The sequence below is a fragment of the Equus quagga genome, chromosome 18 (assembly GCF_021613505.1).
Source record: "Equus quagga isolate Etosha38 chromosome 18, UCLA_HA_Equagga_1.0, whole genome shotgun sequence".
Taxonomy (NCBI): Eukaryota; Metazoa; Chordata; class Mammalia; order Perissodactyla; family Equidae; genus Equus; species Equus quagga.
In genome coordinates this window covers 2,176,079-2,188,589 of record NC_060284.1, presented here as the reverse complement: position 1 = coordinate 2,188,589, position 12,511 = coordinate 2,176,079, and the positions used below count along the sequence as shown (strand labels likewise).

The following is a 12,511-nucleotide window of genomic DNA, read 5'->3' as shown; positions in this document are numbered from 1 at the left end:
CTTAAAGACATCAGATTCAGCTATTTAGTCATGGAGAAAACTTAACTTTCTCAAAGTAATTCCCCAGAGCAGGGGAATTTTATAGCTAAATAAAGTGACTTGGCGAATATCTCTTGTTAACTCATAATTTTTGTCTCTCCTTAAAATAAATGTGGTGAGATTCGGAAAGAGGAAAAAGAATAAATTAATACTTGAGTCCCTTCAATCTACTAAAATATTTTCTTTATATTTGTGTGAAATAAGCCAAGGAAAGACAAGACAAACAGCACTTTTAGTTTAACTACAAATGAGCAAAAGACACAAATGGAGAAAACCACAATGAACTTTAGGAGTAGTAGTCTCATCACAAGATTCTAAATTATCCTCACCCACAAATTCCCTTTCCAAAAGCTTTCCTGATTTTTTAAAAAATAAAAAGCAAATTGGGGGCCGGCCCCGTGGCCGGGTGGTTAAGTTCGCATGCTGCGCTTCAGCGGCCCAGCGTTTCTCCAGTTTGGATGCTGGGTGCGGACATGGCACCACTCACCAAGCCATGCTGAGGCGGCATCCTGCATGCCACAACTAGAAGGACCCACAATTAAAAATACACAACTATGTACCAGGGGGCTTTGGGAGAAAAAGGAAAAATAAAATCTTTGAAAAAAAATTAAAATTCATTTGTCTATCAAGTATAAAGTGAAGTGATGATTTACCAACTATCCAGTATATTTCAACCTCCTCTGGTACCTAAAATACCTAGTTTGACTGCCCCAATGATCAAACTGATACTCTGAAATTCTTATTTATTTTACATAGTCTTGTCAGAGCACTGGTCTGGAAAACCATCAAAATAGCATTCTTCACAATTTCCAAACGCTTTTTAGAAGGGATTTATGGTTTCTAAAAACTTTAAAGAAATTCGTAACTCCTTTTTCAAGTAGATTTTCTTTACTAATGCATACTACAACAAATCTTACCATCCACCATTTCAGTATTTCTGTTCACAGTTTACAATCTGACAAACCCACTTTTAATTGAAAGATAATAGCATTAAAGAGGAGAAAACTCTATTTTATCTCAGTAAACACAGATAAAGCTACCAGATGAGGTTTATTCCTAACTTTATTATTAATGACGCAAAAAGCAGAGTGAAGACTAAGCAGAGTTCTTTTGGAAGGCAGGGCTACGACATCTGACATGAAAATCACCGATGGAGACCCAGATGTCATTTTTAGAGAGTCACTTTTCTAACCATAACCACATTAAGACAGTCGATAAATTATAAACTGATAAATGTAAAGGGTAATCAAATCAATGTCCTTGAAGGGCAGAGGAAAGTAACCAGCCTCTCCCATACGGCAACAGACAGAATATTTTATCCACTGAGGATTTAAAGCCAACTAAAAGCTCCTGACAGACAAACTTTAGGGACTGATTCCACAGAATCTCTCTCAGTCACACAGCACAACCGATAAAAACACTGCAGACTTCCGGGGTTTGTATATGCTTGGGCACCTTCCCCAAGTGGTTTTCTGCAGCAAGATGAAATACAGCTATTGATTTCAAATTTTTGATATGCTTTTAGCTATACCATCAAATAAAGTGAACTGTGAGTTTTTCATCTACTGTAACCTTCTCTACCTGGTTGCATTTTTAGTAACAAATACCAATCCTTTGTCTGACCTTGAGTGTCTCTCCATACATTGGTCTGTCATCTCTGCTCTCTTATTTCTTCTCTGCATCTCAGTTCTTTGTTTACAGAAACATCAATTATTGTATCCATTTCTATTCCCTCTCTTTTCCTATATTTGCAAATCTTCTATCATCATGCACGCTGTGAACTCAGAGTCTAAAAGCGTTCAGTTTGTAAACCCAGCATGCTATTAAAAAAAAAAAAGTGGCAAATATGAATAAAGGGAGAGAACTGGTAACATTTATTTGGATTGTCCCCTTTCAGAGCTAACTAAGGCAAAGTGGATGGCAGTAAAAGATAAAGACCAAAAGAATGAGAAAAGGAACAGCAACATAATACAGGCAGGACACACATATCTAGAAACTGGCTTTTAAAAAAGGAATAGAGAGCTGATAGCAAAAACACTAATGCCATTTTGCCTCAAGGATACATCTTACAAGCATTCTTAAGACTCCTCAGGATCACATCCTCCAGTTAAAAACAATAAATCAATGCACACCTACTTTACAATGATGACGTAAATAAAATGTACTGCTTAAAGCATTCTCCTCTTAATTCTAAAAAGTAAAACATGTGGAACAAACTAAGTACTGAGCAGACATTCATTCACCCTCACACATGACTTGCATCAACTTCCTAGAGAAAAAAATCTCCACTTGGGCAGCACTGAGCACAACATGTTCACAGACTGTAAAGACGTCATCATAACCAACCTAAATGGCACAAGAGGAGTTGAAATTACCTCAATCATTTACTTAAAGACCTCAATAAGAATCAGTGATATCTGGGCTGTCTCAGGCACTTCTTGATCTTATCTCTAATAAGAACGGAATATTTACTATAGTCTGATAAATGAACTTTAATTATGTCAGGAACTTAGTAACCTCTGATGAGTCCAAGGCACGTGTGACTGTTTGTAGCCACCATACTTTAAAACGCAACTTTGTGAGCTGCAAAATTATGCAGTCTACATATAAGAAGTAACATACTGGGTCAAATCATTTAATCAACAAAATAAACTTAACCTCTACAAGAACTGAAGGATGTCAGAATCTCAGGATTGAAAGGGAACTTACAAAGCATCTCCTAAGTAGAAGGTAGTAATTAGCAACATTTCTTGACCACTTTCTCACACAATACACTCCAATCTATCAGTAATCTCTGCTAACCTTCAGCGCTTGGGGAGGAGCAGTGAAAGAAAATGCGTAAACTTAAAAGATCGAAAAAAATATCACTCCCATCCCCAGCAGTCTTATCTGCTCTCTCGTTCAGACTCACTAATCGGGTTCAAACATCCGTACAGCAGAGATCTCCTTTACAACATCCTTGCCAAGTGCATTCACCCCGCCTCTGAGTGAGCACTTGTAGAACAGAGAGCTCAGGACTTAATGAGCTCTGTACAGAGCTGAAAATACAGCTGTTAGTTTAAAAGCCTGATAATGTTTTAAACTATTTTTTCTCCACTAACACAGCTGTTCTAGAGCATCCATATAACTACATGATACCGGCTAATTTTAAATAACTACACTTGCTAGAAAGATATATGGAACGAAAAATCTGTGTTCTTACAATTTCCACTAACTGGTCTTGGTTGCGCCCTCTGAAATGAATCCCTTTTCCATTTGATAGCCCACCAGATATTTAAAGACATTCCTCCTACTCCTCCTCCCTCCATCATCTCTCTTCCACATTAAATATACTCAACTCCTGGGGGCCGGCCCCATGGCCGAGTGGTTAAGTCTGTGTACTCGGCTTCTGTGGTCCAGGGTTTCACCAGTTCAGATCCTGGGCGTGGACATGGCACTGCTCATCAGGTCATGCTGAGGCAGCATCCCACATGCCACAACTAGAAGCACCCACAACTAAAATATACAACTAGGTACCAGGGGGCTTTGGGGAGAAAAAGGAAAAATAAAATCTTTAAAAGAAAATTCTCAATTCCTTCAGTTAGAAGAGTGTTACATGAGTGCTAATGAGGGCCTCAGTCAGGCTACTGGTAAGTGAGTAAGAAATGAGGAGACCTAAGCAATGAGCTGAGCTGGTAGAACTGGCAACATCATACAAATGTATGAATGGGGCCATGCCCACACACAGGAGAGACTAAAGTGCCTCTGAGATCCCAGGTTTGACGTCTAGGAGGCTAACAAGGGCTAACAATGCCTTTAACAGAAACAGGGAACCCAAATTCGGTATGGGAAGACAGCGAATTTAGTTTGAGACACACTGATTTTGAGGTCTGTAACAAGTAAACGTGGGTAAGATCTTTCCCAAGTCCCATTCCATTAGTTACTTTTGCCCAGAAAAAGCTGTGTCTGTATTATTGAGACTAGTAATTATATGTCATTTAAACACAAAATGTCATATTTATTCATTCATGAAGTATTGGAGTAGTTACTTCTCTAAGGCACTGTCAGAGAATCATTGAGCCATCAAACCCAGTTCCTGTCCTCATTAACCTTACATTCTAATAATCAAGATATTTATAACTAACCAGAACTCAAGACAATGTGGTTATGTCTCACAAGGGAAATAAAAAGTCTTATAATTATTAAGAGAAGTATTTTTCTTCTTTCCAATGAGAATGTTCACATATGAAAAACATCACAGGGGAACACATTGTCACCACTGGCATTCTTCAAATATGAAGAACAAGGACATACAAATAACATAAATCTTTTTATTCTGGGTATAAATACAGGAAAACACTAGCCATATTTCTCATGAATGAGTTAAAGTACTCTCAACAACTATGTCTACTGTTAAAGATTAATGCTTGAATTGTATTATCAGTCAAAAGAAGAGCATTGTTTAAAATGTTCACCAACAGAATTGTTTTCACTTATAAACTGATGTCCTTTTTCTCATCATTTCTAATATTAAATAATATATCAATTTGAAAATAGAGCTACAAGTTTAAAGCCTTGCAAATATAAAAACTACATATTCTCTATCTGATATAACTGTTTTAGAGTTCCCTATAACTATATATTATGATAAAGTTTTAAATTATTATGTCCACTTTAGTAGTTTTACAAATAACTGATTTTACAGAAAGAATCTATTAAAAAGTAGTTTAGTAGCAACTTAACTATATTTTAAATTGATAACATAATCACACAGAAAAAATAATTCAAATAACTTTGAACACCTACTTTCACTATACATCTTTAGTGGGATATATTCTAAGGACATAAAATGGCAAAGAAATCTTTAGTTGGTAAATCTTTTGTCAGAGGAAGTATCAGTATGGTAATTCCAAAATCATCTTATGTGTGTTGTAGGACAGATTAGATGAGTAAATATATTGGTATGGTTGGGAATCAGAAGTTTCCCTGTAGGAAAAGGGAGATACAAATACGAACTGAGGGAAAGTGAAGACGAACCCTATAGTTTTGAATTATAAGTGAAGGTATCCTATAAACTCATGATTTCTTTTTAAAAAAGTACTTTTGTGTGTGTCCATTTAAAGGACCTATAAACAATGATACTCTAGTAGCAATGAGTATATTCAATGCCCAAATCTTAGTTTCTAAGTACCATTCCCCACTAAAATGATCAAGAACTCCATGGAAAATGACAGACTCCAGGACTTGAGCAGGGAACATACAAGGTGAGCCTGGAACATCTTATTGTATGAAAAAGTAAGAATGTGTCCAATACCAATGTGGACATACACAAAGTCCAGAAGAGCCAGTTTGAAGGGACTAACCAAATTTGAGATAATTTAATCACCAAAAAAAGAATAATGGTAACATTATAACACAGTGGGTAAATTTTTTCTAAAAGAATCCCTGGGTAGACAGTGATACTAAAATAAAAGGAGAGAGGAGGAATAGCTTCCTTAGAGAAGACAGCCAGCAAATGTGTAGGACTGAGAGAACTGGGACCACTATTTGGCAACAATCAATGCAATGATTGATTCAGGCAAGGATCTTCAACGGCTACTAAAATCACTGGATAGAAAAAAATTGTTGGAAAACAGAATATCCAATGATCTCAAAGTATCACCCCCACAGATTAATTACTAAGTAAAAAAGGAAAAAGATATTTTAGAACGTAGAAATCTGGCTGACCTAAGTGATTGATCTTAACCAGACCAATAAAGGGGCAAACTATCATTATATTACTCCTGATGTACTGAAATGGAAAGTCTACAATATATCCTATGTAGTAGTCTCAAAAAAAATTGTAACCTGAAACTGTGAGGCAACACTCAGACAAATTCATTTTCTGAGGCATTCTACAAAACAATTGGCCTACATTCTTCAAAAACATCAATGTCTTGAAAGACCAAAAAAAAGGAAGGAAGGAAGGAAAGAGGAAAAAGAAAAGGTGGGGATTGTTATAGATAAAAGACAACAGAGGGGCCAGCCCGGTGGTGTAGTGGTAAAGTTCACGCACTCCACTTTGGCATCCCCAGTTTCAGGGTTCAGATCCCGGGCATGCACCTACACACCACTCATCAAGCCAGTCTGTGGCTGCATCCCACAGACAAAATAGAGGAAGATTGGCACAGATGTTAGCTCAGGGCCTATCTTCCTCAAGCAAAGAAAAAAGAGAGAGAGAGAGAGACTGGCAAGAGATGTTATCTCAGGGCCAGTCTTTCTCACCAAAAGAAAGAAAGAAAGAAAGAAAGAAAGAAAGAAAAGAAAACAGAAAGACATGACAACTAAATACAATTTATAATCTCTGATTGGATTCAGTATTTAAAAAAAAAAAACTATAAGAGACATTACTGGAACACTTGGGGAAACGAATTTTTTAATACAGCCTGTACATTAGATGATATTATCACATCAAGGTTAAATTATTTGGGTATGCTAATGGCATTATAGTTACGCAGGAGATATCCTAGTTCTTAGGAGATGCATGATGAAGTATTAAGGAGTGAAGTGTCAGAATGTCTCCACCTTACTTTCAAATGGTGTATGTAGCAAGGAAAAAAAATGTGCGAGTGTGCTTGTGTGTGCGCGCATTGAGAGAGAGAAAGCAAATGAGGTATAACGTTAACAACCAGCGAATCAAAGTGAAGGATATACAGGGTATTTGTTGTACTACTTTTTCAACTTTTTTTTACAGGTTTGAAACTTAAGTTGGTGGAAACACGCAGGGAGGAAAAGAAGTTGACTTTAGAGCAGCCTGAGACTTTATAAAGTCTAACCACATCTTCACTTTGCCCATAAGAGCTTAAAAACGAGTACAAGCCCTCCACTGCTAATTTCCTACAGCTGTAGACTAAACATAACCTCTGATGAGAACTCTGTGAGAGATGACGCCTGCTGACTCATCTGGGACACTTACGAAAAAGTAAAGCTATCTTTATGTAACATTTTCTCCAAATATAACTACCAAACAAACTTCTTCAATTAAGATCTATTTGCTATAAGGAACTCTAAAATTAAAATGTTGTCACAGAAGACATGTCCAGATGATCTCAGACCCCATATCACTACGATAATAGTAGACACAAGCTGTACCAGGAATTTTGTTACCCTATGCACATATATCATCTCATTTAATCCTCACAACAACTCTACAAGGCAAGCACTATTATTATCCTCATTTTATAGACAAAAACAACAACAAAAGCTTGGAAAGACTAAATAACTTCTGCAAGGTCATACTGCTAGCAAATAGCAAAACACACCTTGAATCCAGGAAGCCTGACTCCAAAACCCATGCTCTTTCCTCTACACACTCTACTGCTTAAAAGTAAAATTTAAATAATAAAGTGATTGTACTGATTAAATATCTATCAACAATTACACAAAGGAGAGCTTTCAAAGAAAAATCACAATAGGTGTTTTTCCCCAACACATATTTATATTTACATATATAACTGAATGAAGTTAGAATTTAACCGGACGCCCTATTTACTGCCAAATCCCAAGCAAAAATAAAGATGACATATAATTGCATTACTCAGTCACCTTGTTACATATATGGCTGACTATGTTACATACAAATTCAAAACAAATACCAACATATTTCCAAATGCTTTCATCTAGAACTTTTTCCCTGCACACTCAAGAAAAAAATACTGAAAAAACTTATTTCAGGTACACCATTCCTCAAATATACTTAACTGAAACAATGACATAAAAGGAAAAAGAGAATAACTATAAAATTAACCTTGAACACTGACGCCACAATAAAAAATATTAACAAACAAAGCACGTTCCTCCAAACCTGGTTATCTTACTATGTTCTCTATCTCAGCGAACTGTACCACAATGCATCCAGTTACATAAGCCAAAAAGCTAGCGATGGTCAATGGCACCCTCCTCTCCCTCACTCCTCATCTCCAATGCGCCACCCCATCCCACCTCCTAAACATCTCTGAAATCCAGCCTCTTCCATCTATCTTCACCACCACTCGTCCAAGACGCCCTCTCTCAGCTGGCCTCTCCCCATGTACACTCTTATCTCCTCTGTAGAGCATCAAGTCCTCTTCATAGCACTTACAATAGCTGCAACTTAAACCTCTGCAATGGAATATTTGATTTACATCTGCCTCCCCTGTTACACAATAAGTTCTATGAGGAAAGAGACTGAATCTACTCACCATTATATCACTACGGCCTAGGAGAGTGCCTAGTAAGTTAACAAAAGCTAAATGATTGAATGAATGTCAAACATTACAAATTTATTTATAAATAGTCCAAAAAAATAAAGGGTTATAAGGCTCACCAATCATTATAAAGAAATCTTATTTCACCATTTCTAGATCATACATGTTTACATTTTAACTCTGAAACTGAATACATCCTACAGTTGACAATCTTTGTTTAAGTGGCAATATTTTTTTCTTTCATTGTGATTCATAAAATAATAGTGCATCTCGGAATTTTTTTAAAAAATCTCATGATTTGACAAAATAGGTATCTACGACATACCTGATCCACTCAGTTCAAATCTGGTAAGTTAGCCTCCCTTCTCCTTTGGCCACCACCCTACTCCCAACATCCAATAACTAACAGAGCCTAACTGGTTCTCTCACCAACAGTTACCCATTCGTTTCTTCCATTCCCACTATAACACTAGATCTAACTCCTCACTGCCTCAGATCTGAACCCTTTTCATAGCTTCATTCATTTAAACGTTTGTTTCAATTTCAACCATCCCTGCACCTACTATGTGAAGGAAACTGAAGATAAAAGCAGTCTGGTTACCTGTCCCTCCCTCTAATCTCTCCTGCAATTCAGAATTTTGTTCATTTTATGCCTCAAGCTAGAATTACTTTCCACTTTCTACCTACCAAATCCCTTGCTACTCAAGTTCTAGATCAAATCTCATCTTCCCCAAGAATTCTTTCCTAGTTTATCTCTCTTTCCAACTTTAACATTCTAAAGTACATAAAATCTAATGCACATTAGCTACATTTCCTGCTTCTTGAAGACAAGAAGCACTCTCATACATTCCGCTGGAGCATAAGTAAGCTCCCTGAGAACAGAGATTTTGTCTCTTTTGCTCACTGTTACATTCCCGCACCTAGAAGAGTATCTGCTCAGCAAATATTTACCACATTAATGCTCTTTACATATGCCAGGGTAGAGAACAAATCTTTGCAGCTGTGATACAGAGGGAAGAGTCAAAAAGAACTGAACTAAATGACTTGAACTCTGAGCTCCAGTTTCTTCACCTACTAAATGTAAACAATATTCAATAGCTCACTGAGCTGTTACAACAAATAAATGCAATAATGCCTTAATAGCATCTAGGACAGAGCTGAGGACCAGAGGATGCTCTCAAGGTTTTGATGATTTTGTGACAATAAAGAGTAAAAAGTATTCAATAAATGCCTACTAAGTGAACAAAATCTCAGGAAAAATATAAAAAGTCTGAGTAATGTCTGGCCTCTTATCATTTATCCAATAAAGAATTCCATGAGTGAATTAATTTTGAAATATTATACATTTTGCCCCTAATCTTAAGCATGGCTGAAACCATTTCTGATTAATTAGGAATAATCCCAATTTGACAGAGTAACAATATTAATATTTATATTTTACTGACACATATAGATTGTATTTGACAGTTTAAAGAAGATTTTACTATTAAATTTCTATACTGCAATAATCAGAATAGAAAAAAAGCTGCAAACTTGAGTTACATGGTCCCCAGAAAGCCAGGAAGTACAAAAATGTCTGTCTACAAAACATTAGTGAACAGTATACAAGGATGTTTTACCAAATCTATGAAAATACATAGAAATACCTCATAAACAATTACAACAAATAAGTTTTCCAATATATTGCATTCCATTTTACAGAAAAAGAGCATCAGTTAAATGGTTTTTAAACCCTTCTTACTAAACTATACCATTCCTTACATTGCCAACTTTTTTACTCTAAACAGTTCTCAAAACTTGAGAAAATGAACAGATAATTAACTCACTGTATATCCCATTATTGAACTAATTAGAAACTTTTCCTTGTTGGGGCAAGCAGCTGTATTCATCTGCAAATTGGAACCTCCACAGATTACCTTTCAAAGCTTTTCCAATCCCTCTGGGTACTTTCAGTGACTCAGAACCTAAATTACGACCACAAGCAACCAAGCGGGAAAGCGCATTTCCCTGTGCTTGTCTGCTATTAACTGACGCAAAATCACTGCAGAAACTCGCCCGGGGACATCCGTCCCAAGCGAGAATGAGAAACAGAGACCCCACCTAAGTGGACACGGAGAGCTGCAGGACGAGGCGCTCGCCTCCAACTGGGGGCGGCGCACACCTGTGGGAAAGTCGTCACTCCAAACCGAGGACGCCAGCCAGCCAAGCTCGGGGACCAGAAACGCAGCGAGCGGCGAGCCGTGCCCGCCGGCCCAGAGCGGGCTCGACGGCGCCCCCGGGGCCCCGCAGGGCCGGGGCGGAGGGAGCGGGGGACACCGAGGGGCCGGGGACGGAGGAGCTGGGGGGCAGAGGGACGGGGGAGGGGGGGGGCCGGGGTGCTTACGGGCTGGGGGCAGAGGACACCGAGGGGCCGGGGGCGGAGGAGCTGGGGGGCAGGGGACACCGAGGGGCCGGGGAGGTGGGGCTGGGGGCGGAGGACACCGAGGGGCGACCGCGGAGAGCGCGCCCGGGTGGAAGCCCTAGCGGGGCCGAAGGCAGAAGAGTCGAGGGCAAGACTGACATCTCGGCGTCCGATTTGGGTTCTGTTTCCTTTCCTCTTTCTTTTTGCTTTTTCTAATGGGGAGAAACAGGGAAGGAGCTAAAGGAAGGCGACTGCTCAGGGAAGCCCTCCGAGAAGCCACCGGGCGCGGGGACAGCCGCCCGCAGGCCGGCTCCCGTCCGCCGGCGGCGCAGCCCGGGAGGGCGAGGGCTCGCGACAGGGGACAGGAGGAGCAGGGGCGAGCGCGGGCGGGCACGAGAGGACAAGCGACACGAGGAGCGGGGACGGGGGCGCCGAGACCGCACGGAGCCCGCGGTCGCCACAGGAGCCCCGCGGGCAGGCCCCCGAGGGACGCCAGGACCAGAGACGCTGAGGCCCAACCTTCCCCGACTCCGCAGCCGCGGGCCAGCCTCTCACCGAGATAAGGAGACGCGTGAAAACGTGCCGGCGCCGCCGACCCGGGACACGTCCCAGCGCCACGGCAGCCGCCACACCACGCAGACGCTCCCGCCTCGGCGCCGCGGCCGGCCGCCGTCGCGCTCCCTCGCGGCCACCGTAATCCCAGCACCGCCTCTTCTCCACCCGGCGGGTGGGCTACTTCCGGCTCCGGAGCCTTCCGCCGGCGGCGGCGGTAGCGGCAGCCTCCAGGCCTCTTGCTCCGCTTCCCTCGTCCACCCTTTTTCCCTCTGTTCGCCATCCTAGAAGCTAAGTCATCACTGCGGCAAGCGCAGGACCGAGAGAGAGTGCCCACCTGGAAGCGGCGTCTCAGACAAATCACACTAGGCCCGCCGTGAGTTTCCGTTGGACAATTGAACTTCAACTCCCAGCATGCCGTGCGACACCACGCCCTCTCCTGGGGGCGCCGGAACTACAAGATCCAGCATGCACTGCGCTCTCCATTCTTCTCTCTCCCCCTGACACCCGCAAAGTGCAATGCGATTTGAAAGTCCTCGTTAAATCCCGTAGGCTAGCGTAGAACTTCCCACCAAGCCCAACTTTGGTAAAAGCACCAGTATTCCCCCTATTCCGTTGTGAAGGTACTCTAAGCCAAACTATGGTTGGAGCAGTAGGTAAATATTTGTGAAATATCAAGGAATGTGTGCGCTCATTCTCCACATTCAGCTCATTTTCAAGGATTGAAACACAGGACCGTCTACAAAGGCTTTTTATGAAATGGAAATTTTTATCCTCATTCATAAGGTGTGTTGAGTGAGATGCTAAATTATTGCAAAGCGTGATCCTGTGTCCTTTTGCAGTGCTGCAAGATTGTGTAGGAACAAAGACTACCACACACGCTCCTGAATTGCATCTGAAATTATAGTAAGAGCTACGAGTAAAAAAGTAACAGTCTGTACTACCAGACTATGAAACCACATGGGAAAGAAAACCTTTCAGAATGCAGAATTGAAAAGTTGAAAATTAAATTTGAAAATATTTTTCAATTTTTTAATGTGTTTAATGGTTTGAATTATTTGTATTCTCACAAAAACAGGTAACTGGAACTATTTATTTTCTGTTACGTGGTTGGGCAACCGAGTAACCAATCACACAGAAGATGTAGCAAGGTCACAAATGTAACATTTATTAGAGTGAGCAAACTAAATAACTGTTTTCTTGCCTGGTTAGATAGCTTGTGGTTCCATATTTTAAAAGATAGAACTCTGTTATGATTTCTTAGGACAGATAATATGCAGATAACATCTAGTAAGCTGTCTAAATGCCTTTTTGT

General features: G+C 40.3%; 1 protein-coding gene across 12 annotated transcripts in view; it reads right to left on the bottom strand.

The window, feature by feature from the left end:
- ATG4C (autophagy related 4C cysteine peptidase) overlaps positions 1-12,088 on the bottom strand; it is a 154,665-nt gene extending 142,577 nt beyond the window's left edge. For 3 of the 12 annotated variants that reach the window (XM_046645500.1, XM_046645496.1, XM_046645497.1), the window contains exon 1: positions 11,200-12,076. In XM_046645500.1, coding sequence (XP_046501456.1) covers positions 11,200-11,479 — 280 coding nt within the window. In that variant the 5' untranslated portion in view covers positions 11,480-12,076. Of the gene's footprint in view, positions 1-11,199 lie in introns of all 12 variants that reach the window. The other 9 variants (XR_006886024.1, XM_046645491.1, XM_046645498.1 and 6 more) reach the window with 7 other exon arrangements.
- Between the last annotated feature and the right edge of the window lie 423 nt (positions 12,089-12,511).